The sequence below is a fragment of the Pseudophryne corroboree genome, assembly GCF_028390025.1.
Source record: "Pseudophryne corroboree isolate aPseCor3 chromosome 3 unlocalized genomic scaffold, aPseCor3.hap2 SUPER_3_unloc_17, whole genome shotgun sequence".
In the NCBI taxonomy this organism is placed as follows: Eukaryota; Metazoa; Chordata; class Amphibia; order Anura; family Myobatrachidae; genus Pseudophryne; species Pseudophryne corroboree.
In genome coordinates this window covers 1,376,089-1,402,732 of record NW_026967505.1, presented here as the reverse complement: position 1 = coordinate 1,402,732, position 26,644 = coordinate 1,376,089, and the positions used below count along the sequence as shown (strand labels likewise).

At 44.1% G+C, this 26,644-nt stretch overlaps 2 protein-coding genes across 2 annotated transcripts in view; one reads left to right on the top strand and one right to left on the bottom strand.

Annotated features, from left to right (window-relative positions):
- LOC134983515 (uncharacterized) overlaps positions 1 to 26,644 on the top strand; it is a 251,465-nt gene that overhangs the window by 140,433 nt on the left and 84,388 nt on the right. The window lies entirely within an intron of this gene.
- Positions 21,281 to 24,632, bottom strand: LOC134983538 (gastrula zinc finger protein XlCGF17.1-like). The gene has a single exon (XM_063949195.1). It carries the CDS (start codon positions 24,595 to 24,597, stop codon positions 23,473 to 23,475), a length of 1,125 nt encoding a protein of 374 aa, XP_063805265.1. The 5' UTR covers positions 24,598 to 24,632; the 3' UTR covers positions 21,281 to 23,472.

Genomic DNA, 26,644 nt, shown 5'->3' with positions numbered 1-26,644 from the left:
TCAATCACTATGTTAATGCCTAATTATTTTAGAGGAATTGGGGAGTCTCCATTGTGATAATATTCAGCATATAGAATTTATTATCAAAGAAGAGGCCACGCCTATATTTTTCTGCGCAGAGAGACGTGACCCTACACAGACTTCATCAATGATGTCCGTCCCTTCAGGGGATTTCAGGCTTACATATATAGTACAGAATTATACAATAATTCATCATTCATTAATCAAAGGGGCGTGTAATCAGATAACAAGGGGATTATAGATTGGTTGTTGGTCACCAACAGGAAATCTCAAATATGGTCAGCTGGGCTAGATGAAATGGCTGATCTTCTGAAGATGGCAGACTGGTTCCATGAGTCTTCAATAGAGTCGCTCAATAAGCTTCGTCAGCAAAGAGGTTATTCCTGTTCCTATGTCATGGTGCTCTTTTCAGAGCCGAAGGTTCATCTGATATTTATTTATCAAACCCCATAAAATGTTATTAAGTTCTGGTTATCTAAATACAAGGCTCTCTATTTAGACACGTACAGTCTTAGTCACAAGCTAGGACAAAGGATGACAGAAAACTCCACTGTAAGAAAGACTGAGCATTATGGGAATTAAAGTGCCAATTACAGATATATAACTATAAGGGGCCCTACACACTGGCCGACCCGCCGCCGAGCTGCCGGACGGCGGATACGTCCGACGAGCGACCCGGCGGCAGGGGGGCAGTAACGGGGGGAGTGAAAATCGGCCAGTGTGTAGGGCCTATAAGTCTGAAAGCACAATTTCTGAGGCAATACAGATGTATATTTGATTTTTCCTCCATCATTCCTGTCTTTTGTTTAATCTCTAAACACAACATATAGTAAATCAAATATTCATTATATTAAAATTAATTTTCAAATGAGTGTGAGATATGAGATAGGAAAAGGAAAACCCGTTCTCTGGATGCAATCGCCGGCACGAGTCCATTGAGTATCGATGTGAAAAGTCTCAACCCTCCAGAAAACTTGGACAGATAAGAGAAATGAAAGAGGTAGCGACAGAATGTGTTCTTTTCTTCTTCAACCTGGCTATAGGTGGAGGCTCCTTCTTACTAAGTGTACATATATGAAGCATGAGCGTGTAAGCACCTATTAGGGTATATTTCTGATAATCTGACTGTGTGTGATAATACTACTGATTCACTATGTGTGATAATACTACTGATTCACTGTGTGTGATAATACTACTATATTACTATGTGTGATAATACTACTGATTCACTGTGTGTGATAATACTACTATATTACTGTGTGTGATAATACTACTGATTCACTGTGTGTGGCTACTGCAGTGTAGGTAATGGGAGTCATTACCATAAGCTTGGTTCTTGGCTTCCTTTCAGGCCGTGTGAGTACTCTCCCACACGATCGTCCAAGGACAGGCAGGCATTTGATTGTTACATAACTTATACAAATTATAAGTATTATTATCATAGCATAGTGTAGTATGTGGTAAAGCTCCCATCCATCTGAAGTGTAGTATGTGGTAAAGCCATTTTGAGATTCCGGCTCCCATCTATCCGAAGGGGTCCCAATCAGCCGATTGGGCCATATGTTCTTGTATATCCTGCAATAACTTAACCTTTTGTTCAATGGGATTATAATTATCTGCGATGATAAAACAACACATTCCTTTAAATTGTTCACAACCACTTCCTGCTTTAAGTAACAGGTAGTCAGTGGCTACTCTATTTGTATCATACCATCTCTTACTTCTCTGAGTTCTTCATTTATAAGAGCAATAGCCGTACTGGTGGCATTTATGGTTTTAGCCAATCCACAAGCTATGCTATTTATCACCCTTGTGTTATACAGGCTGAGTCCTGGGACTCCTATGAGTGAAAAGGCTAATGCTGAGTATTGTGCCTTGCTGAGTAATGGTAAGTCTGATCGGCAATCAGGATCTAAAGACCTTTTTTCTTTACTGTGAGAGTCCAAAGTAGTTATGTTTGTGTGAGCTGCTACAAAGGTGAGTCTGCCCAAATAACAAATACCCATGTGATCTGCTGGGTAATAAGAATATGCAATATCCCCACATACTAATAATAAGCCCCTGGGCATGTATATGTCAATCCCAGGGCTGCTTATTGTTACCAAGTGCATTTTGGGGTAACCCCTAAAGACTTAAACTGTGGCTTACCAACAATATCCCAACAGTTCTTTTCAGATATACTAGGCTGTATCTCCAGCTTATACCTGGTGGTGAGATACTGCCCGATTTTATCTTCCTGGGTTGTTGGTCCCTAATGTTTCCATGTTAATGTCTATAAAGGTGATATTTTTCCTGGTAGCAATTCTATCTTCTGCATTTCTTCTATTGTTATTGGAATGCATATAAAGCAGGTCTTATAAGCTTCTCCCACATGTTTGGGTGGTACTACACAGAAAGCATTACTATGGGCGGCCGCTGGGGCCAGTTCTACAAAGGTGTTCCTCTCATATACCCTAGCTTTTCTCACTGGGCCCTCATAGGGGCTTTCATCTGTCTTTGTGTTTTTATTCTTATTTTCCCTTTCCACGGGGAGCCATTCCTGATCATGGAGTGTATGGTGTGTGTCTGAGTGTTGTGTCTGATTCCTCTCCTCACCTTCATAACACCATACTATACAATCATTCTGGGGGATTCTCCCACAGTGTACACAGATACATCTATACACATTTACCATCTTGTGGCACTCGGTCTGTTCTATGGGGGCCCTGACTGTGCGTGTACCTCCAAAAAGCAGTGGATCATCGTGGCACCAATCTATCCATCTTTGTTCAAGGTTTCGTCCGTAATATTTACAAATACATCTGGCTATCAGGGGTAGCTGTTGACATCTGTTTGGGTACTCTTGTTTTTCCTCTTTTCTTTTGTTTCTTGTGTCTAGGGGTGTGATGAGAGGTACATGACTAGGATAGGGATGTATTACTTCCTCAAAGGTCATCAGAAACATACCCTCTGGGGAAGCCACCTCATGCACCCCATCAGACTGCCCCTGCCTTGGACCCTCAGTCATCCTAGTTAGTAAGTAGTAAGTCAACAATCCCCCATCCATATTATTACTCCCAGGCTTAGAACCAATACTCCAATTTCGGTAGCCATTCTGAATCTTTTCTGCACCTGGTTGGGGTTTAGCAACACGGATTGTCCCATATCATTTTCAACATACATCTTACCAAACCAGGCCATTTTATCTCTTAGTCTCTGGTTACTGGGGTTCCTCAAAAAGAGCCTGCAAGTTCAATGTTTCTGCAGCTTCTTCCTCTGGTGGGCTTTTCTGGGACTCTTTGCTCTTTCCGTCCTCAGTCACTTTCTTGCAATGCATGTATCCAAGCCGATTTCTCTGCCACCTTTATAGCCGTGGGCATGGTCAACAGTACTTGGTATGGGCCCTCCCACCTGTCTACAAATGAACCAGAGCGTAAGAAATTTCTAACCATCACAAATTCTCCTGGTTTCACATCATGGCATTTCAAGTCACTTTGATTAGCAGCTTTAGAGAGAATTAGTCCCTTGTGTATCTGTTTGAATTGTTCATGCAAGTCTAGGACATATTTTGTGGTTAGATCATGTAGAGTGGAGTGGCTTTCTTCTGGGCCTATCATCAGGTTGGGATGTTTTCCGAATAACACCTCATAAGGGGACAGACTGAGAGGTTTGGGAGTCACTCTAATGCTGTGTAGCGCAATGCAGATTCCTGTTTCCCTGGAGAGTATGACCCTGTGGAACGGCTCGGAGGAGTCGGCTGCGGAAGACGGCAAGAGAATCAGTCCGTTTAGGCAGACAGTAGGGCAGGTGAGCGGGACAGAAGATGGCTCAAACAGGTCGGCTGCGGAAGACGGCAGGAAGATCAGTCCGTTTCGGTAGACAGCAGGGCAGACGAGCGGGACAGAAGATGGCTCAGACGAGTAGGCTGTAAGAGGTGGCAGGAGGATCAGTCCATGTTGGCAGACAGCAGGGCAGGTGAGCGGGATGGAAGACGCTTTTCGCCCGTACGTCGGCCTTGCTCACTTCCTGAATAAATGTTAACAATTCTGTTTCGTGCCAAGTAACATGCCCTTCCCAATGCTATGAGTTCTACTTTTGGAGCAGAGTGGGGTGGTGGAATCGGGAGTGCTTCAATGACGTGTATCGTCCACTATGGTGTATCCAGATGTCAGAATGCCCATGTCATTCTGGCAGAGGCAGCTACCATCAACATACAGGTTCAGGTCTGCATTCTGTATCTCAGTGTCTCATATCTAGTCTTGGAGGGCATAAAGTCTGGGTCAGCTTTTCACAATCATGATCATCTATCTTCTCCCCACTTTGTGACTGTCCAGTCACACCTGGGAAGAAATTTGCTGGATTCAAAGTTGTGCAGCGCTGCAATATTATGTTAGGGGGCATAAGAAGCGCGAGTTCCCATTTGGTTATCCTGGAAGCTGTGATGTGTTTTGTGGTGGAACCGTTTAGTAAAGCTGCAACTGCGTGCGGGACATTCAGGTAGAGTGTGTGCTAGAACTATGTCTGCTGTCTTGTCAACAAGTGTAGCTGCTGCAGCCACCGCGCACAAGTATTGCGGCAGCCCCCTAGCTACGGGATCCAATCTGAAGATCCACAGTGTCTAGGTCGACCACTATAGGTCAACAGTCACTAGGTCGACATGGATGGAAGGTCGACAGGGTTTCTAGTTTGACATGTGCTAGGTCGACAGGTATAAAGGTCGACATGTTTTTTTTTTATATATATATATATTTTTTCATACTTAATGATCCACGTGGACTATGATTGGAACGGTAAAGTGTGCCGAGCGAAGCGGTAGCGGAGCGAAGGCACCATGCCAGAAGCATGGCGAGCGGAGCGAGCCATGCGAGGGGGCGCGGTGCACTAATTTGGGATCCCGGTCACTTTCCGAAGAAAACGACACAATTTTTTTTTAAATCCTCATGTCGACATTTAGACCTGTCGACCTAGCACATGTTGACCTAGAAACCCTGTCGACCTTCCATCCATGTCAACCTAGTGACTGTTGACCTATAGTGGTCGACCTAAACATTGTCGACAAAAGGAACCACACCCCTATCTACTGTATCCAGCTGTGTGCTGTAATATCCCACTGGGCAGTGACAGTCCCTATTTTTCTGAGTTAGTACTCCAGCAGCACAGCCGTCGAGCTCTGTACAAAAGAGAAACAATGGTTTAGTGTAACATGGGAAGCCTAGGGCTGGGGTGGCAGTGAGGGCTTCCTTCAACTGATGAAACACTAGTAGTGTGGTGTCATCATGTATGACAGGATCAGGCTTTTTTATGGCTACCAGTTCCTGGAGAGGTAGTGCTATAGCAGCATATCCTGGTATCCAGTGTCTACAGAAAGAGGTCATCCCTAGAAAGGTGCGTATTTGCTTTTGGGTGAGTGGCAGAGGCATATTCTGTATGGCCTGGATGCATGATGGTAGGAGATGGTGCTGTCCTTGGGAGAGGCAGTGACCTAGGTACTGCACTTTCTGCTGGGACAGCTGCTGTTTGGCTTTGCTGGCTTTCAACCCCATGGAGGTGAGGAAAGTCAACAGGGACACTGAGTCTTCCCACGATTCCTCCTCTGTCTGTGAACACAATAACAAATCATCAACATATTGAATAAGCACTGAGTTATGTGTTGGGGACCAATTCTGCAATTTATCATGGAGGGCTTGGCTAAAATAAGTAGGAGTATCCCATAGCCCCTGGGGCATATGAGTCCAGGTATGCTGTGGACCCTTAAATGTAAACGCAAACAGGTACTGACAGTCTGTAAGTAATGGAATGGAGAAAAAATCTGAGCATAGGTCAATAACTGTGAAAAACTCTACATCTGGTGGGACCTGTGTAAGTATCATAGTGGGGTTGGGCACCACAGGGTGGCATTCTTGTATGACTGCATTAAGCACGCGCAAGTCCTGCACGATACAGTAAGTTTGTGCGGGGCCCGGTTTCCATATTGGAAAGATCGGAGAATTTGCAGCACTGACGCATTTGCGCAAGACCCCCTGATCCAGAAGTGAGCGGATGGATGGGTATGCCCCTTCCTCCACTCCCGGTTTCAGCGGGTACTGCGTGATGCATGGTGGGGACTTCCCTGGCTGCAGCTTTACCATAATAGGGTCCACATCTTGAAGTAAGCCTACCTCATCCTTATACTGTGCCCATAAGGAGCTGGGAACTGCTTGCAGGATGTCTTCACGCATATGGGAGTTGGTTTGCTCAAGGTGCAATGACAGGAGTGGGACTGGTGTGTCTGACAGCACTTGTGCATTGCTTTCTAGTGATTTGGGAATGTCTAAGTAAATACCATCCGCTGTGCAGTAAATGGTGCCTTTGAGTTTACATAGTAGGTCACAGCCCAGCAAGTTTGCTGGTGCATTGGATGCTAGTAAGAAAGTGTGTGTATCATTCAATGGTCCTATCTGTATATTACTATCAGCTAGTATTGGTAAGTGCTGTAATTGTCCTGAGACTCTGACCGCTGGGACCGTGTGCCCTGAAAGCATCTGTGAAGGTAGTGCAGTGGTAAGTAGTGACTTAGCCGCTCCAGTGTCTACAGAAAGAGGTCATCCCTAGAAAGGTGCGTATTTGCTTTTGGGTGAGTGGCAGAGGCATATTCTGTATGGCCTGGATGCATGATGGTAGGAGATGGTGCTGTCCTTGGGAGAGGCAGTGACCTAGGTACTGCACTTTCTGCTGGGACAGCTGCTGTTTGGCTTTGCTGGCTTTCAACCCCATGGAGGTGAGGAAAGTCAACAGGGACACTGAGTCTTCCCACGATTCCTCCTCTGTCTGTGAACACAATAACAAATCATCAACATATTGAATAAGCACTGAGTTATGTGTTGGGGACCAATTCTGCAATTTATCATGGAGGGCTTGGCTAAAATAAGTAGGAGTATCCCATAGCCCCTGGGGCATATGAGTCCAGGTATGCTGTGGACCCTTAAATGTAAACGCAAACAGGTACTGACAGTCTGTAAGTAATGGAATGGAGAAAAAATCTGAGCATAGGTCAATAACTGTGAAAAACTCTACATCTGGTGGGACCTGTGTAAGTATCATAGTGGGGTTGGGCACCACAGGGTGGCATTCTTGTATGACTGCATTAAGCACGCGCAAGTCCTGCACGATACAGTAAGTTTGTGCGGGGCCCGGTTTCCATATTGGAAAGATCGGAGAATTTGCAGCACTGACGCATTTGCGCAAGACCCCCTGATCCAGAAGTGAGCGGATGGATGGGTATGCCCCTTCCTCCACTCCCGGTTTCAGCGGGTACTGCGTGATGCATGGTGGGGACTTCCCTGGCTGCAGCTTTACCATAATAGGGTCCACATCTTGAAGTAAGCCTACCTCATCCTTATACTGTGCCCATAAGGAGCTGGGAACTGCTTGCAGGATGTCTTCACGCATATGGGAGTTGGTTTGCTCAAGGTGCAATGACAGGAGTGGGACTGGTGTGTCTGACAGCACTTGTGCATTGCTTTCTAGTGATTTGGGAATGTCTAAGTAAATACCATCCGCTGTGCAGTAAATGGTGCCTTTGAGTTTACATAGTAGGTCACAGCCCAGCAAGTTTGCTGGTGCGTTGGATGCTAGTAAGAAAGCGTGTGTATCATTCAATGATCCTATCTGTATATTACTATCAGCTAGTATTGGTAAGTGCTGTAATTGTCCTGAGACTCCGACCGCTGGGACCGTGTGCCCTGAAAGCGTCTGTGAAGGTAGTGCAGTGGTAAGTAGTGACTTAGCCGCTCCAGTGTCTAGTAAAAAAGAAACAGGTTCATTATTTCCATGCACAGTAACCGTGGGTTCCTCAATGTGTTGGCATTGCACGCTGCATAATGAAGACACTGGATGGCTTCAGTATGATTGCCGCTGCCAGCGTGACACCTGATTGTGTGTGCCGCCCTGATTGCTCACATGGGGTCCTTGGTTATCATACTGGTGGTAAGGAGTCTGTGTGGGGCAGCTGGGTGTCCCCACATTTCCATGTGGGTATAATCTGTGCTGTGAGATCACCTGACTCCTGCAATATCTAGCTCTATGGCCGTACTTACCGCATGCAAAGCATGCCATTAGGTCTGGGTGTCTGGGGCCCTGGTATACCGGACCTATGTTTCTAGGTGTGTACTTACCTCCCTGCGATCCCTGCCATGAGTTTCTATTCTGCTGGCTATGCCTTGGCTGTCTGGGGTCCCAATGGCTTTGTGTAAGTTGCCCCTGAGTGTTTTGAACTGTCTGTGGGTTGGATATATTTGTCTGTTGCTGAATTTGTGCAGGAGGAATGTGATCTACAACAAGGACTGGGGCGGGTTTGTCAAGATTAAGTTCATGCGCTCTTTCTTCCCCCACTACAGTGGTTATTGGGGAGGTTCTCCATGCTAATTTAGTGGTTTTGAGAGCTGTCATTACTGCAGGTTTTAGACCTTCAACAAAACATTTGACCAGCATGGTGGAAGCCTCATTTGGTTTAACTATCACTTCACCTGCAGTAAATGTGGGCACCATTAACTTAAATCTGTCAAAATACTCATCCACTGTTTCATTATCTGCCTGTCTGACTGTAAACAAGTCGTCCCATTTGGGGACTGGTGGGTATAATTCCCGCAGTCTAGTATTTAGTGCATCTATTTTGGCCTTAGTTGGGTCGCTGAAATCATTTGTGGCAAGATCAATGCTTGTAGCAAGGAATTGCGCTAAGTCTTCCGGTAAACATGTATATAATATCTGCTCTAGATCCCTGCAAGTAAACTTATGTACATAATACTCCTGTGAGAGGTACCTACAAGTGGCATTAGAGTTCTTTCTTGGGTCGGGGAATCCAGCTTTTATACTTAACAACTCAGGTTTTGATAATGGGTAACTGACCTCCACTGAGGAGGCTGGCACAGCCAGGCTAACAATGGTATCTCTTTCACCTTTCACTTCTGCTCTTTGAAAAAGCTGTAGGTTGTACAGTGAAACGCGTCAGAACCACTCTATTGGGTCATTGAAGGGTTAAATATGTTATATGAACTGTTATGGGTTTGAATAGATATACGTACCACTTTGTACAGGGTACCTTTATCTGTTCATACAATTCAAGGCCTGTCTGTGACTCCCTCTCAGGGGAGGGTTGCATTCCAGGCCAAAACTGTTATCTCTATTTCTGTTTGTGATTAATAACTCTACTAGAGGTTTAAGACTTTGTAGAAAACCAATATATGGAAAACCGCCTGATGCACAAGCTTTTTCTATTCTGCCTGGTAACTACTAACGAGCCAATAAGAGTGTAACAACATGTCAGTTACACCCATGTACGTTGCCTTTATAAACCTTTGTTCCTTATAATAAAGCAGAGTAATTCTTAACCACTGACTCGTGTGCTGTCTGTATGGGGTTAAGAACTGCTTTCACTGGTACCAGAGATGGTTAAATCGAGGAGGCACAAAAAGGGTTAAATTCCCTTCGGCTGGGGGCTAGGTCCGGGATCTAGGTGATCGTCCCCTGCCCGGTAAGATAGAGAATTTTATTGTCTGTCTTTTCCGTTCAGGGATTGCGATTACTACTAGATATGAACTCATTCCGTGTTCCGGGAACACGTGACCAAAAATACAATCCAAGTCGGGGACTTGGCAGAAAAGAAACTTGTTTTCTTAAAGGCGCCGGGCGCCATATACAGGTATCAGGGATACCAGGACCAGGGGTCCACGAAATCTTTAAAAAGCAAAGGTATCTGGGATACCATAAGATGGACGAGAAGTCCAAATAACAACGCCTCCTCGATTTGATCACCTAAATGTTTGTATGTTTGTCTTATAAGTACTTATATTGTAATTTTTTCTATTAAGGACACTCAGTGAACGGGTGGTAAGTGCACGGGCGCTGAGTGTCAGAGGACATTGTTGTTTACAGTGATTTTAAGTACATTTGAAAGTTGATTTGTAACAAATAACATTGTCCACGATTGCAGAGATATTAATTGTACGGGTAGTAAGTGTACGTACATTTGGTATCACAAGTTGTGCTGTTATTCCTTATCTTTTGTACTCACCCTCCTCCCTCATGTGCTTATCCTTTCTTACTTTAATAATCTTCAGCTGCACCAAATCCAGCAGCTTTCTGCCACCTGATACTTATTCCAGTGTCATCTGCTGATGTAGCTATGTTTATTTACCCTGTACTTGTCCTATATTGTAGCCAACTGTAAGTTGCTGTTTTCCTAGATGATTATTTGCTTATGTACTCTGTAATTGGGCGCTGCGGAACCCTTGTGGCGCCATATAAATAATAATAACAATCTTCTCTGTTCTGTCTCTGGTAGTTTATGTAGGAATGTGTAATCCCACATGTTACCAATGATTTATGATCAGATCAGCCGAATGCATACATAGACTTGTTCCCCTTCCCTATTATTTGTGAATTCTTTTAGAAATATATTGCGTGGGTGGGCAAGTATGGTGTACACGCATTATACGATACTGTGTTTGGAACAATCTATGTTTTGGTTTTTTTATGATAAAGATTGTTATTAATTCAGTTTAGACACGTTAGTTACTTGTTGATAATATGAGATCAGACCAGAGTAAAGAGACTGCATACCCCCCTCCCCTCCCCTCGTCTGTCCCAGCAGCAGCAGTAGCTTGCAAACAGAAACCTAGTGAGAATGTGACTGAATTCTGGAAGTGATTTAAAAGTGTTGGTCAGAGGAGGCAGGTCTCACCCTAGTTAATACCGACAACTTACTAATTTCTACATTTATAAACAACTTGTTGCCAACAGTGTCATTAACTGTAAAACAGAGTGTTTCCAGTTGGATTTCTGATAATTTTAAAGATTTTGAAAAACATTTATATGAAAAAAAAAAAAAAGCAGCAGGTTGTTTTGAAATGAGGAAATCTGTCAGTACAGGAACCCTCACCCCCAGCGGGACATCCCATAGAATAGGGGTCCCCCTGCACCTCCGAGCAGATGACATACATCCTGCTTTAATTGCGGCAAGGATGGACATTGGGCTAGGGACTGTCCTTAACCCTTAGCATACTTAAACAACCACTGCTGCCTGAACCTGCCCACACTAACAATACTCCCAGAGACGCCCCAAGGTTCCAAATTGACTGACAGGGACAGCCCCGCTGACGGGGCCCGGAGGAGAGTGTCCCGACTTTCATGCAGCTCACTGGTCACTGGAAGGACAGTGAAGCCACCACCAGTGTCCTGTGTAGGGACCAGTACCATGAATCCTAAAAGAAAAAATAGAAGGTCTTAGACCTATGGTACAGCAATTTTTAGAGCAAGGCATTCTTAGACATGTAGTATCCCCATACTGCACACCAGTTAACCCTGTAGCAAAAGTAGATGGGACTATAAGGTTTGTGCAAGATCTTAGAGCAATTAATCAGCTAATTGTTCCCATTGCACCAATTGTACCTGATGTAAACTCACTCCTCTCAGCCATCCCTGTAGATGCTGCATTTTTTTTCAGTGATTAATTTAAAAAAATGCATTTTTCAGCATACCAGTGGACCCCCCAGACACAGTTACTTTTTGCTTTTTCTTTTGAGGGCAAGCAGTTAACATGGTGCAGATTACCACAGGTATGTTTATTCACCTGTTGTGTATAGCATTGTACTCCAAGCCACATTGGCTCCCTGGCACCCCCCCTATGGTCCTGTCCTGCTACAGCATGCAGATGATCTGCTTCTCTGTAGTCAAACTGTTAAACTGGCTCTGTGAATGTGGACACAAAGTGTCAAAAGCAAAAATGCAATGGTGTAAAAAGCATGTTGATTATCTGGGTTTTGTACTCACAGAGGGAGAAAGGAAAATCAGTCCACAACGCATTCAGTCTGTATTGGGCCTGGTCACCCCAACTACTCAGAAGGAAACTTTCTGGGCATGATTAATTATTGCAGACAGTGGATATCTGATTGTTCCTAATATGACAATATCTTGAGACAAGCCACTCTCAATAACAAACCTAAACAGATTCAATGGTCACAAGAAATGTTAACTGCATATGAAAGTCTAAAATGTATGTTGGTAAAAAGTCCGGCACTGAGCCTCCCAAACTGTACTGCCGTTTCATTTATATGCAAGGGACAACTGTAAACCATGGCGGGGGTACTAACTTACATGGAGGCAAACTGCGCCCTGTGGTATTCCTGTGTCGGTCCAAGGTATGCCTGCCTGCCTGCCTCAGAGCACTGGCAGCTTGTGCAATGGTGGCTGAGATGGCAACTACACTCACCTTAGGTCACACAACAATTCTACACACAACACATGATGCAGTAGCAATACTTAACGGCTTGCATACACAGCATATGTCAGCCCAACGCCTTAGTGGGTATGCAGTCCTATTACAAAGCAACCCATCCCTCATCATCAAATATGCAAACACGTCATCAGGCCCAGCACCCATTCTTAATGCACGCCTAGGACAAAAGGGTCCCCAAGATGACATACCTGACGACCATGATTGCTCAGCATCAATAGAATCAGAGACCTCCCCGAGATTAGACATGTCCCCTGTGCCAATACCCGGTTCAGATAATGTCTTTGTTGATGGCTCCTGTAGCAGACCAAATGACTCCACATACCAAGCAGGTTATGCCGTTGTGCGCCTGCCCAATGACATTCTTGAAGCAAAGCCCATACCTTACCAATCGGCACAGGCTGCAGAGCTCATAGCCCTTACCAGAGCCTGCCAAATGTACCAAAACAAACCTCCTCCATGCCACCACACTGCCCTCTGACATTGCAATTTTGCACTGTAGGGCCCATACTGGTGGCAAGGACGACATATCAGAAGGAAATGCCCTTGCTGACAGAACTGCCAAAGAAGCAGCTCTACAACCCATTGCCCAGTCCCATATGACTGTCATGACCCCCCCCCTGCCATTAATAATCAATATCTTATCACGGAACTACAGGCCACAGCCTCCAACAAGGATTTGGATGACTGGATATATCCTGTATTGCAGAAAAATCCCAAATTAGGATTAATCTGCAAAGAGGGGAAACCTTGTATACCCCAAACAAGTGCCCCTTTGTTCATTGTTCACTACCATGGGGTAGGACAAACTTAGGAAGGCCACAGGAGGTACCTTCCACAAATGGAAACAGGTCCTTCCCATTATCCTAGCAGAAATCAGAATGAAGACCCTAGGTTATTCACCCTTTGAAATACTTATGGGTAGGCCCTTCCCTACACCTTGGGCTAAGAAACCATTAATAGTACAGGAAGGTGATTTAGAACTTATAAAGGAAGAATATGTTAGGTCCCTTATAACGAAACTAGATGAAATTGAACACAAGGTTGTTTGTAAAAATCCTTTTAATCCACAGGAACCGACACATCCTTTTCAAGTCGGAGACAAAGTCGTTGTGAAAGTGCTCCCGAGGAATAAAGGTCCAGGAGATTTCACCTATGGTCCAGAGACGGAAGTTGTGGCAGTGACCAGGACGGCTGTCCTTACCGAAGAGGGGCCCACCTGGATTCATCCATCCCGAGTAAAGAAGGTACCCAGACCAGACCGTGAGGGAGATTCCAGAGAGGTACTAACGGGGGCAGACAGCCCTGACCTCCAACATGGAGAAGAGGACCCTTTTGCTGACAAAACAAACCCAGAATTCTACTCAAATATGGACTCTGATTACCCTACTTATACTTGCCTATCAGACACCCATATCCAGAACTGAAGTAGATATTACACAAACGAATGGACAAACCTCCCTATGGTATAATTCATCCAGCACTCATGTGGCCACATATACTGTAGAATATAAAGATTTTCTTTCAAACTATATGTGGAAAATTAGAGCAAATAGATAAGGTATAGGAACAGAAATTGTTTATGTTTGTGTTACCAGCAAGAATTGGGGAAAGAACTGTGATCATTGGGGAGCCGTGGGATGGAACATTGGTATTGATTGGGGTCACAAACCCAGTGAGGCTTTAAGCAAGAAGGATAAAAATAACAAGTCCTTAATGATGGGGAAGTGGACATTATAGTCAAAATACAAACATTTCACCTAAAAGACATGTACGCCCTGCTCAAATCTAACAAACCACGGCCCAACCCCATCATGCCTCACATAACTACATTCAAGGATATAATAGCCATAGATAGCCCCACATTTGAAGACACTATGGCCATTGAGACTGGATTTTCTGATATTAATTTTTGGGTTGGAATGGATGAGATATAATATAAAGAAGCATAATGTGAGCAATTGTTATGTATGTGGTAAATCTAGACCTCATTTAGGCACGGTCCCTTTAAATATCCCACTATCTCAAGAAAGCTGTTTTCTTTTTAGTCTCTACAATGATACAAAAACCAATGACAGTGATTGTGAAACATGGAAAAAGGAATACCCCTTACTCTCAAAAAACCCCAACCCTGGTAACACAATAACCATATACCCAGGTAATTACACCTGCTATATATCAAACACTACCTCAGGGAAGGATTTAAAAATCTTTCCTCCAGGGTACTGTACAGAAAAAAGAACTACCGTCTTAGTTAATCAAACTAAGCCTTTAGGTGACATTTATTACATCTGTGGAGATATGAAGCTAAGAACTAAATTAGACACTGCATGGAAAGGGAAATGCGCCTTTGCCAAAATAATTATGCCCCTCCACATTCTTCCAGATGATGAACAAATATCCCCTCCTGTTGTTTCCCCCAATAGAAGGAAGAGGGAACTCCCAGGAGGTAGTTTTTGATCCACATGTATATATTGATGCAATAGGGGTCCCAAGAGGGGTGCCAGACAAATTCAAAGCTAGAGATGAAGTAGCTGCAAGATTTGAATCCTTAATCCCTATAATAACTGCTAATAAAAATGTTGCATGGATTAATTGTATCTACTATAATCAGCAGAGATTTGTAAATGACACAAAAGATGCTCTTAAGGGTCTTTCTGAGCAACTAGAAGCCACTTCCCAGATGACATTCCAAAACCAAATGGCCCTTGATATGATACTAGCAAAAAAGGTGGTACTTGTGTTTACATTAGTAAGGTAGAAGGGTGTTGTACCTATATACCTGACAATACAGGCCCTAATGGTAAAGTTACCTTAGCCATAAAAAAACTAGATGATTTATCCATAGAGCTAAAAAGGAATTCAGGTATTGATAACCCATGGAGCCAATACTTTGGTTGGTTTGAAAATTGGAAACAGGGTCTTGTTCAACTAGGAATCTACATATTGATTGTGATAGCAATTTTTTGTGTTGTTTTCTTTTGCATTATACCCTGCTGCAGAAAACTCGCCACAAAAGGTATTGAAAACATCGCTTATGTATGAAGCCGTCCTTACAATCCCTCCTAACTCCACTGCAGCCTATAAGCAATACCAAACTGAATATAGAAATAAAAAGCTCTATGAAAAGAATCATGTTATATAAATATATGATTCTAAGAGGGGATAGAAGGGTTAAATATGTTATATGAACTGTTATGGGTTTGAATAGATATACGTACCACTTTGTACAGGGTACCTTTATCTGTTCATACAATTCAAGGCCTGTCTGTGACTCCCTCTCAGGGGAGGGTTGCATTCCAGGCCAAAACTGTTATCTCTATTTCTGTTTGTGATTAATAACTCTACTAGAGGTTTAAGACTTTGTAGAAAACCCATATATTGAAAACCGCCTGATGCACAAGCTTTTTCTATTCTGCCTGGTAACTACTAACGAGCCAATAAGAGTGTAACAACATGTCAGTTACACCCATGTACGTTGCCTTTATAAACCTTTGTTCCTTATAATAAAGCAGAGTAATTCTTAACCACTGACTCGTGTGCTGTCTGTATGGGGTTAAGAACTGCTTTCACTGGTACCAGAGATGGTTAAATCGAGGAGGCACAAATAGGGTTAAATTCCCTTCAGTCATCATCTGCCATTTCATTGCCTATATCCGGACCAGAACTGGACATCCACTGTTGCAGATACACGGAAGAAATAACTCTTCAACATCCCGCTACTTACTGCCTTTATTAAGAGGACACCGCATCATACTGAGGAAACCCGTTTGGATGTACAAATACCACAATTATTCCCAAGGGACTTCACCTCTAGCGGCACGGGTAAAGTTGGAAGGTCAGACTGCGCAGTCAGTCTTTATTTCACAATTGTTTATCTGCTTATCCAGTTCATGTAATAGGAACGGACTGCTTATCAAAGGCATTCTTAAATGAGACCCAAGCTTTTTAACTACTGCAGTATAATAACTGTGCACCTTTGTTTTATTAGGCAGAAATTGCCATTATATTAAATTGCTATATATACTTTTCACTCAATCCCATGTGTTGATTAATTATTAGCGCTGCTATAGTTTGTTTGTGTTTTAACAATGGTATCTCTTTCACCTTTCACTTCTGCTCTACCTGGTAATTTTATTGTACGCATAGGGTTCAATGCTATAGTATCAGTATTAGTTTCCATAAGTTCTGATCTGTGGGTACCTGTATGGTGTATGCTGCAAGCTGATCTTGAGTGTCAGTGTCAATTACTTCTTGTTTCCCTGTGCGATGAAATACCCGCTGTCCTGTGTTATTTAGTATTCTGTAATTAAACCTTGGTCCCTGTCTGAGTGTTCTAATTGACTGTACAATTTGCTGAGGTGTACTGGTGACATTAAGACATGCCTGATTACCACTTATATATACAGGAGAGGCCACCGGTGGAGTAGCAATGGAAAGCTTAGGTATTGGAAGCTGATAGAAATCAGGGGAAGAAGCAGAAAGATGTGAAACAGAAGAGTCACTTGATATTATAGATGCCAGTTGCTGGATATTGTCATGTAATGTGTCTACATCCTGTGTTGATTTCCTATGCTGTTCTTGTTGTGGGCTTGCGTGGGCATAGCTATATGTAGTGGGTGAACTGTGTGGTTGCTGCGTGCTGCCAGTGAGTGGAGGGGGGGCTGAGCTCAGCGCGCCCTGTGCTGCTGGAGAAGTGCCAGAAGCTGGTGGCTGTGGAATATGAGACGCCTCTGGAACGTGAGAAAGTGTATTTTGAGAAACAGCAAACTGGATAAGAGTTGTGTCATCCTCAATAGTTGAAATATCATTAGGTGCATTTTGTAGTGACTGTAATTCTTTCACAGGGTATAGTGATGCTGGTAATGATGTGATATTATTGTATGGTGGAGGATTGTTATGTGAGTTTGCAATGTCAGTACATGTGTTAATACAGAGGTTAGTCTTAACATTATCTGCAGTCCAGTTACACATTTCTTTTTTCCACAAATCTTCCCGTAATAGGAAATGGTATTGCCTCATTCTGTGTGATGTCACTCCACTTTGAAATAAACTGGACGCACGGTCGCCCATAAATGCTAAGCATACAATTCACTGCGGTACCATCATTACAATTTGACAAGTCACTTCCCGTTTTTCAACAACTCTATCTTATTTCTCCCAATTTAAAGCCCGGGCTGCTCTTTTGTGGCCACAAAAAGAGTCTCCAATAGACAGCGTAGCAGCGTCTTTCATAAATGTGATTTTGCCAAACGTATAACTTATAACAACAAGTGACTCACATCCTTATTACCTCATTCCTGATTTTTCTTCATCAGTTATCCGGCTATTCTGAAGTAACAGGCCTGTAGAGCGTGCCTTTATAGGTAGATCGTCCAGATAGGGGACAATCATCACACCCTGCTTCCGAAGTAGTGCCATTATGACCGCCATGACCTTTGTGAATACTCTGGGAGCAGAAGAGAGACCGAATGGAAGGGCCTGGAACTGGAAATGAGCATCCTGTATCGCGAACCGGAGAAAAGCCTGATGAGGAGGCCAAATGGGAACATGTAAGTATGCATCCTTGATATCTAAGGATGCCAGAAACTCGTTTCACACCAACCCCGCAATAACAGACTGGAGGGACTCCATCTTGAACTTGAATATCCTCAAACATGGATTGAGATCCTTCAAGTTCAGGATTGGCTTGAGTGATAGCCCTATTTCCGATGATGAGAAGGAACATGGATCAGTACCTTTGCGGATAGAAGCTTCTGGACTGTTGCCTGCAAGGCAACTCTTCTGTCATCAGAAACTGGTAAACCCATGGTGAAGAAACGCTGAGGCGGTCGGGCTTGAAAATCGAGCTTGTAACCGCAAATGATGAGATCCCTGATCCAAGCATCTGCACAGGATTGTACCCAGGCCTCCCTGAAATCCCACAGATGAGCTCCCACCCTGTGGTCTCCCAGGTGGGATGGAAGCCCGTCATGCGGTGGTAGCGGTGGAGGACTTAACCTCTGACTGGGTTGAGGCTGTGGAACCTCTGCCTCTACCTCTATGGCCATGGCGACGGAAGCTCCTCCCCTGCCCTCGAAACCTAGAAGGGGCACGAAAGGATTGAAAGGAGGGACCCCTATAGGGCCCGTGAGAGGCTCGAGCAGCAGAAGGAAGATAAGTTGACTTGAGAAATCCAGGCATCCAGATCCTTACCGAACAGGACCTCTCCTGTAAAGGGCAATGCATCTGCTGCCCTTTTGGACTCTGTATCCACCTGCCATTGCCGCAGCCAGAGAGCTCTGCGGACCGAAATTGCTAAAGCGGAAATCCTAGCTCCGAGAATACAGATGTCCTTGGAAGCCTCGCAAAGATAAAGGGCTGATTCGCGAATGTGTTCTGCCAACAGAATAAGTTGATCCACTGGCAAATCATCACGAAGTCCAGAGGACAATTTTTCTGCCCAAGCTTCCATTGCCTTGTTGACCCAACAACCTACCTGCGCCGGGCGATGTAATACCCCCGCCGCCGAGTAAATAGTCTTCAAGGTGGATTCCAACTTCCTATCCAACACTTCCTTCAGCGAAGTCGCTCCAGGAACCGGCAGAACCGTCTTCTTAGACGAGACACCGAAGGATCTACAATCGGAGAGGTCTCATAACGCTTCCTGTTATCTGCGGGAAAATGATAGGAAGACATTTTTCCTGATACCTGAAATTTTGCATCCGGATGTTTCAAGCCGCCGTTATGAGCGCATCCAGCTCCTCCGAAACTGGAAAGGTCACCGACAGGCATTGGTTGGTGACAAACCTTGAAGGGCGTAAGGTGTCTTGTACTGGTCATTGTAAGACATAGTGGTTACCAGAAAAGGCCACTTAGGTTGTATGCAGTAGTAACGCTCTGCAAGGAGTACTTAGGTTGTATGCAGTAGTAACGCTCTGCAGGGAGCACTTAGGTTGTATGCAGTGGTAACACTCTGCAGGGAGCACTTAGGTTGTATGCAGTGGTAACGCTCTGCAGGGAGCACTTAGGTTGTATGCAGTGGTAACGCTCTGCAGGGAGCACTTAGGTTCTATGCAGTAGTAACGCTCTGCAGGGAGCACTTAGGTTGCACGGAGTAGTAACACTCTGCAGGGAGCACTTAGGTTGTATGCAGTAGTAACGCTCTGCAGGGAGGACTTAGGTTGTATGCAGTAGTAATGCTCTGCAGGGAGCACTTAGGTTGTATGCAGTAGTAACGCTCTGCAGGAAGCACTTAGATTGTAAGCAGTAGTAACGCTCTGCAGAGAGCACTTAGGTTGTATGCAGTAGTAACGCTCTGCAGGGAGCACTTAGGGTGTATGTTGTAGTAACGCTCTGCAGGGAGCACTTAGGTTGTATGCAGTAGTAACGCTCTGCAAGGAGCACTTAGGTAGTATGCAGTAGTAACGAGCCCTTAAGTTGTATGCAGTAGTAACGCTCTGCAGGGAGCACTTAGGTTGTATGCAGTAGTAACACTCTGCAGGGAGCACTTAGGTTGTATGCAGTAGTAACGCTCTGCAGGGAGCACTTAGGTAGTATGCAGTAGTAACGAGCCCTCAAGTTGTATGCAGTAGTAACGCTCTGCAGGGAGCACTTAGGTTGTATGCAGTAGTAACGCTCTGCAGGGAGCACTTAGGTAGTATGCAGTGGTAACGCTCTGCAGGGAGCACTTAGGTAGTATGTAGTAGTAACGCTCTGCAGGGAGCACTTAGGTAGTATGCAGTAGTAACGCTCTGCAGGGAGCACTTCGGTTGCATGCATTAGTAATGCTCTGCAGGGAGCACTTAGGTTGTATGAAGTAGTAACGCTCTGCAGGGAGCACTTAGGTTGTATGCAGTAGTGACACTCTGCAGGGAGCACTTAGGTTGTATGCAGTAGTAACGCTCTGCAGAGAGCACTTAGGTTGTATGCAGTAGTAACGCTCTGTAGGGAGCACTTAGGTTTTATGCAGTAGTAACGCTCTGCAGGGATCACTTAGGATGTATGCAGTAGTAACGCTCTGCAGGGAGCACTTAGGTTGTATGCAGTAGTAACGCTCTGCAGGGAGCAGCTTTAAAACAGGTTTTTTTCTGAGATCACAACCCCGTCGTGAAAGGATCTCATAAATTTGATAAATAAAACCTGTGTTTAAATCCCTTTTATATTTCACTTGCTTATATCAGTTATTGCTCTACCCATATACCCATACATAGGTAGTGCTGGTATATAAATTATTTGATATCTTTCATTAATTTTTTGTCATTCCAGGCTGACAATCAATTGCCTTATGTCATGCCTACTGAAAAATCTATCTTAAATAAAAATAATTAAAGTTATGTTTTCATTTATTCATTAAACATAAAGAAAAAGGAGTGCACCACACATTAAGGCTTCTTTAGATATAAACCCACTAGTGTTTTTTCTAAACCACCTAACCAGTCATTGCAATTTGCTTAATGGCGCACCTCCAACCAGATTAGCTAATCTTTGGTATTAACACTTTCGGATTATTCCCTCTATCGGTTGGTTCATACATAGAAGGATCATAAAACAATTATCATTTGGGCCTGTGCATAGTCCCTCAGACTTAACGTCTTCCCTGGAAATACTTGTGGATGGAGCCCCTCATTCGCTTTGCTGTGATTCAAGGGTGGTCAATCTGTTGAAATCAGAGCACTACATTTTGGTCACTGTGCTCGATCCTAGGTTTAAAGCCTACGTTGTATCTCTCTTTCCGGACACAAGTCTGCAGAGGTTGAAAGACCTGCTGGTGAGAAAATTGTCAGCTCAAGCGGAACGTGACCCGCCAACAGCTCCTCCTTTATTTTCTCCAGCAACTGGGGCTGCGAGGAAAAGGATAATATTTCCGAGCCCACTCGCTGGACACAAAAGTAACAATACAAGTGACACATTAACAGGAAATTGTTTCTGTCACCATAGCGACAATTATCTGGGAATAAGATAATACACAGACACATAAAAAGACTCAATGGAAATCTTTTGTTTTTAAACAACTTTATTTCATGTCTTTAATACACATATTTTAAACTTAAAAAATACTTTACTCTGCACAACATGGATAAAATATCCTTAAAGCACAGCAACAATTCAAGTTACATTATAGTATTGCAGGTAAGTAAAACAGATGCATATCAGGAGATCCAAAACACTATGGGTGTCATTCAGACCCAACCGCAATAGTGGCCCGCAGAAGTTTGCCGGTGGTGACAAAATGCACGTGTAGAGGCCGCAGAGACACATTGTGGTCGCATACCTGAGGGGTGAATGCGGGTGGGCCGGGACCATTTTCCGGGGGCTGCGTGATGTCACATCTGCGTTCATCTCTGATTAACCCCCTATAAGCTTCCAGAGTGCACCTCATATCTCATCTATTCCAAGTTACTACAAATGATATGAGATCGGTAGCAGCACTACTTTCAGGATTATTACACAGAACACACATAAAGGCTGACACAGCAAATAACAGTAACACATACAAGGGATTAATTAGAAATAAGGAAGCATAATCATCAATAAGTCTAATTATCAACTGGTTCTGTGCAGGAATCATACACCTCTTTACTGCCTCCAGCAGCCCCTGATACTGCACTGTGACCATCCACCCTCTCTTTCCGCTACTGCCACCCGCCCTGTCTCCCCACACTACTGCCACCCACCCTGTCCTCCCCCACTACTGCAACTACCCCGTCTACCCTCTGACACCTCAGCACTGCTTGGGGACAATATTACCCATAGACACTGCCTCTGGAAGCCCCTACTACAGCACTAGTGCCACCACCCTGTCTCCCCGCTGACATCTCAGCACTGCTTGGGGATTCTTGGTACTGCTGGTAACAGTCCTTCATCTGCAGATGGAAGTAAGAAAGCAGGGCAGTAAGGAGGCAGAAGCTGCTTCTGGTACCATGGACCCTGGTCATGTAGGGCTGGGAGAGTCAGTAAGATTATGTAATAGAGTCACCATCTTACAGGCAGCCGGTGAAGGGAGCAGAGAATGGGTGTTATGTGACAGGAACGGGCTGGTTAGGTAACAGCCTGGCTGCTGCATTCTGTACAAGCTACAACCGGTGCAATTCTATTGCTTGGAGACCCAGGTAGAGGACATTGCAGTAGTCTATGCATGATGATACAAGTACATGTATGACGGTAGGTAGATCTTCTGAGGGAAATAAGTGCTGGAGTCTGGCTATGTTCCTCAGATGAGGAAATGATTGTGGCTGATACCTAATGTCTAAGTGTGACAACACCATCCAGGACACCAAGATTTCGCATATGGGGGGTAATTTCCGTGTTGTTCGCTCGTTGCTGATTTTCACAACGGAGCGATTAATGCGAAAATGCGCATGCGCATGGTATGCAGAGCGCTAAGTATATTAGATCAAAACTTTGTAGATTTACTCACGGCAGAACGAAGAATTTCCATAGTTGAAGTGATCGGAGTGGGAGTGACAGGAAGTGGGTGTTTCTGGCCGAAAAATTATCGTTTACTGGAAGTGTGCAGAAAACGCAGGCGTGCCAGGATAAAACGCGGGAGTGTCTGGAGAAAAGGGGGAGTGGCTGGCCGAACGCAGGGCGTGTTTGTGACATCAAACCAGGAACGAAACGGCCTGAGCTGATCGCAGTGTAGGAGTAAATCTGGAGCTATTTAGAAACTGCTAAGAATTTTCTATTCGCTATTCTGCTAATCTTTCGTTCACAATTCTGTTAAACGAAGATACACTCGCAGAGGGCGGCGGCCTAGCGTGTGCAATGCTGCTACAATCAGCTAGCAAGCAAACAACTCGGAATCACCCCCATGATCAGCATTTTGTAACTCTGAACCCCCAAGCGTAATTCTGGTTGGTTTGCAAAGCTGAGCTGTAGCTCTGCCCTTTGTTGGTGAGATTCTACCATAAAGACCTGTTTCACCAGGACTGAGTCACAGCCAACTGGCATCACCCACACCTGGAGCTCAGCTAGACAACCATTTAGGATTGGTACTAGGTTCTCAGTACCTGGAGCAAGAGACAGGTCATCTGCATAGCAGTGGTAGATGAGGGCATGACAGCTGATTATTTCACCCTGCGGTAGCATGTATATTGCAAAAAGCATAGGAGATAGGATAAGAACCTTGAAGAACAACGCATGGCAATGATAAGTATACTCCAGAAGATTAAAATGGTTCCTCACCTGAGTGATGTCTATTGTGTGCAAAAAGAGATGATTTATTTCTTGGAGTATAGAAATGGCCTCTCACCTGTGTGACTTCGCTGATGTCCAACAAGATGTGATTTTCGTGTAAAACATTTCCCACACTCAGAACATGGAAATGGCTTCTCACCTGTGTGACTTCTGTTATGTTTAACAAGATCTGATTTTTGTGCAAAACATTTCCCACACTCAGAACATGGAAATGGCTTCTCACCTGTGTGACTTCTCTGATGTTTAACAAGATCTGATTTGTTTGCAAAACATTTCCCACACTCAGAACATGGAAAAGGCTTTTCACCTGTGTGACTTCTCTGATGTATAACAAGTAGGGATTTCCAGGTAAAACTTTTCCTGCACTCAGAGCAAGAAAATGGCTTCTCACGTGTGTGACTTCTCTCATGTATAACAAGATTTGATATGTGTGCAAAACATATCCCACACTCAGAACACGGAAATGGCTTCTCACCTGTGTGAGTACGCTGATGTATAACAAGATATGATTTCTGTGTAAAACATTTCCCACACTCAGAACATGGAAATGGCCTCTCACCTGTGTGAGTTCTGTGATGTATAACAATATCTGATTTCCGTGTAAAACATTTCCCACACTCAGAACATGGAAATGGCTTCTCACCTGTGTGACTTCTCTGATGTTTAACAAGATCTGATTTCTGTGCAAAACATTTCCCACACTCAGAACATGGAAACGGCTTCTCACCTGTGTGACTTCTCTGATGTCTAACAAAACGTGATTTCCGTGCAAAACATTTCCCACACTCAGAACATGGAAATGCCTTCTCACCTGTGTGACTTCTCTGATGTATAACAAGATCTGATTTGTATGTAAAACACTTCTCACACTCCAGACATATCAGTGGCCTCTCACCTGCCTTACCTGTGTGTGGGTTAATAGGCTTTGTGTTCTGTGTAAAACATTTGGCATCTATAGAACAGGGAAACACTGAATCTACTCTCAGAGCTGTAACAGATGCACCAATATCAGAGTGATCAGGCGAACATTCCCCAGGATCAGGGGGATCAGCTGATAGAGCTGGATGTATAATTGGGGTAATGGGATTAGCTCCTGGAGAATCCTGTCTACTGTCATTATCTTTTATGTCACAATCCGGGGATAACATTAGATGTCCTTCTGAGATATTCCTGCTTGTGTGTCCATCTGCTGGAAATAAAATACATTATGGAAATGTGAAATTTTCTGGAACAATATTAATCTTGTCAACAATAGGAGAAGACGACTCTCTGGGACACTTAATTATAAAAGTGTGTGTATAATAAAACATAACTTCTAATGAAGGCTTTATAATATTATGTCTCAGACTATCATTGTGTCCACCCTCATGAGAACACTCACAATAACAAATGTAATATTATAATACGACTTAGATATATCTCTGTCTTGTACTGGTAACTAACCATGAAGTATAAATGGAGATGAAGTCACTCGCCAAGTCCTGTGTCAGCACCAATGTAAAACAATGGATGGGGAACATATCGTATGAATTGGAGATTCTAGATGAACAATAACATCATTTATATGAGCTGATGGATCAGAGAAATGTCTCCTAACGTTACTTCTGGAAGCATTGGTAAGGTAGCATTCCTTTATGTGTGTGCTCATATGCTGGTAAGCCTGTACATGTGTTACTCGCCCTTATATAAGGTATATTGCTACAGCAGAGTAGGTGTGGAACAAGGATATTTTACATGCAATACACCATATAATACCCTGTAATCATCATCATCATCTGCTAGGTTATAATCTACTTTCTCTTACTTCCTAGAGAATGCTGGGGTACATTTGGGGTATAGACAGGCCCTTTGGGAGCCACTGGCATTTTAAGAGTTTAATAGTGTGGGCTGGCCCGTCCCTCTATGCCCCTCCTACCAGACTCAGTTTAGAAAATGTGCCCGGAGGAGCCGGTCACAGCTAGGGGAGCTCCTAGGAGTTTTCTTAGTTTTTTTATTTTCTAGAGTTAGGTTACAGGAAGGCTGCTGGCAACAGACTCCCTGCCTCGTGGGACTTAGGGGGGGTTGGGAATAGGAACCAACTTCCTGAAGAGTTAATGGTTCCCTACTCCGCTGACAGGACACTGAGCTCCTAAGGGTGCTCCTGTTAGCATTAAAATCCTCAGGCCAGTATAAACAATTAGTGCGGGAAGCCGGGCGCCATTACAAGGGGCGGGGCTTCCTCTCAGAACGGATTCAGCACTCACCAGCGCCATTTTCTCCCTGCAGATCATAGGAACTAGGACACTGACGGGGAGCGCTGTCCTCCCTATTAAGGTTAGTCAGCGCCAGGCTTTTATCATAATAACTGCATACAGGGGAGCTGTGTGGCTGGCTCCTTATACTCTGTGACTCTCTGAAGGTACTCTGGGGGAAACTGTGTCTGACATTTTCCTATGTGTGTGTGTGTGTGTGTTGATAATGCCGGTATTATCTTAGACCGCAAAGCTATACCCCTTTGTACACTATTACCGTTGAGCCGCTATGGCTGCTAGACTATGTGCATGTGCTACGCACTTTGTACGCTATTTGTGTACAGAGTCCTGCACGTGGTACGCACTTGGCGTACGGACGCTGCGCTGAGTGTATGGAGTACACACAGCGAGCGCACACACAATTGATAACCTTTAAACCTTGTTAATGATACAATGTAATGATATGCTTATACTTTAAACCTTAGCAGCAAAGTACTGCAACGATGTAATACCTTTAAACCTTAAGTAGCGCTGGCGGTATAAAGTACACGCAGTGCGTACACCTTAACAATGCTGATACACCTTAAACAGGTTAATCTACTTTAAAGCCCAGGCAGGAAAGTGAAAACACAACACCGTTTGTTGTTGAAACCACAGGGTTCTAAGGTCTCCGAGGATTGATTCCAAAAAAAGTAAAACAATACAAGTTATACACTACAGACTAACAAATAAATCTAAACAGAATAATGGCTACAGAGAATGTACGTACGTGAGAGTATTCGCAAGCGCAACCCGAACTCGGTCCTCCGCTCATCAGGTAGAGAGCGTTCAGAGTCTTCTGACCGGCCAGGCAACAATGGTCCTTTTATACACAACATGCATACACAATATAATGGTCACTGTAATCTCATTGTTCATTGGACACAGAGATATGTCTCCACATTACAGCAAAGGTCATAGGTGG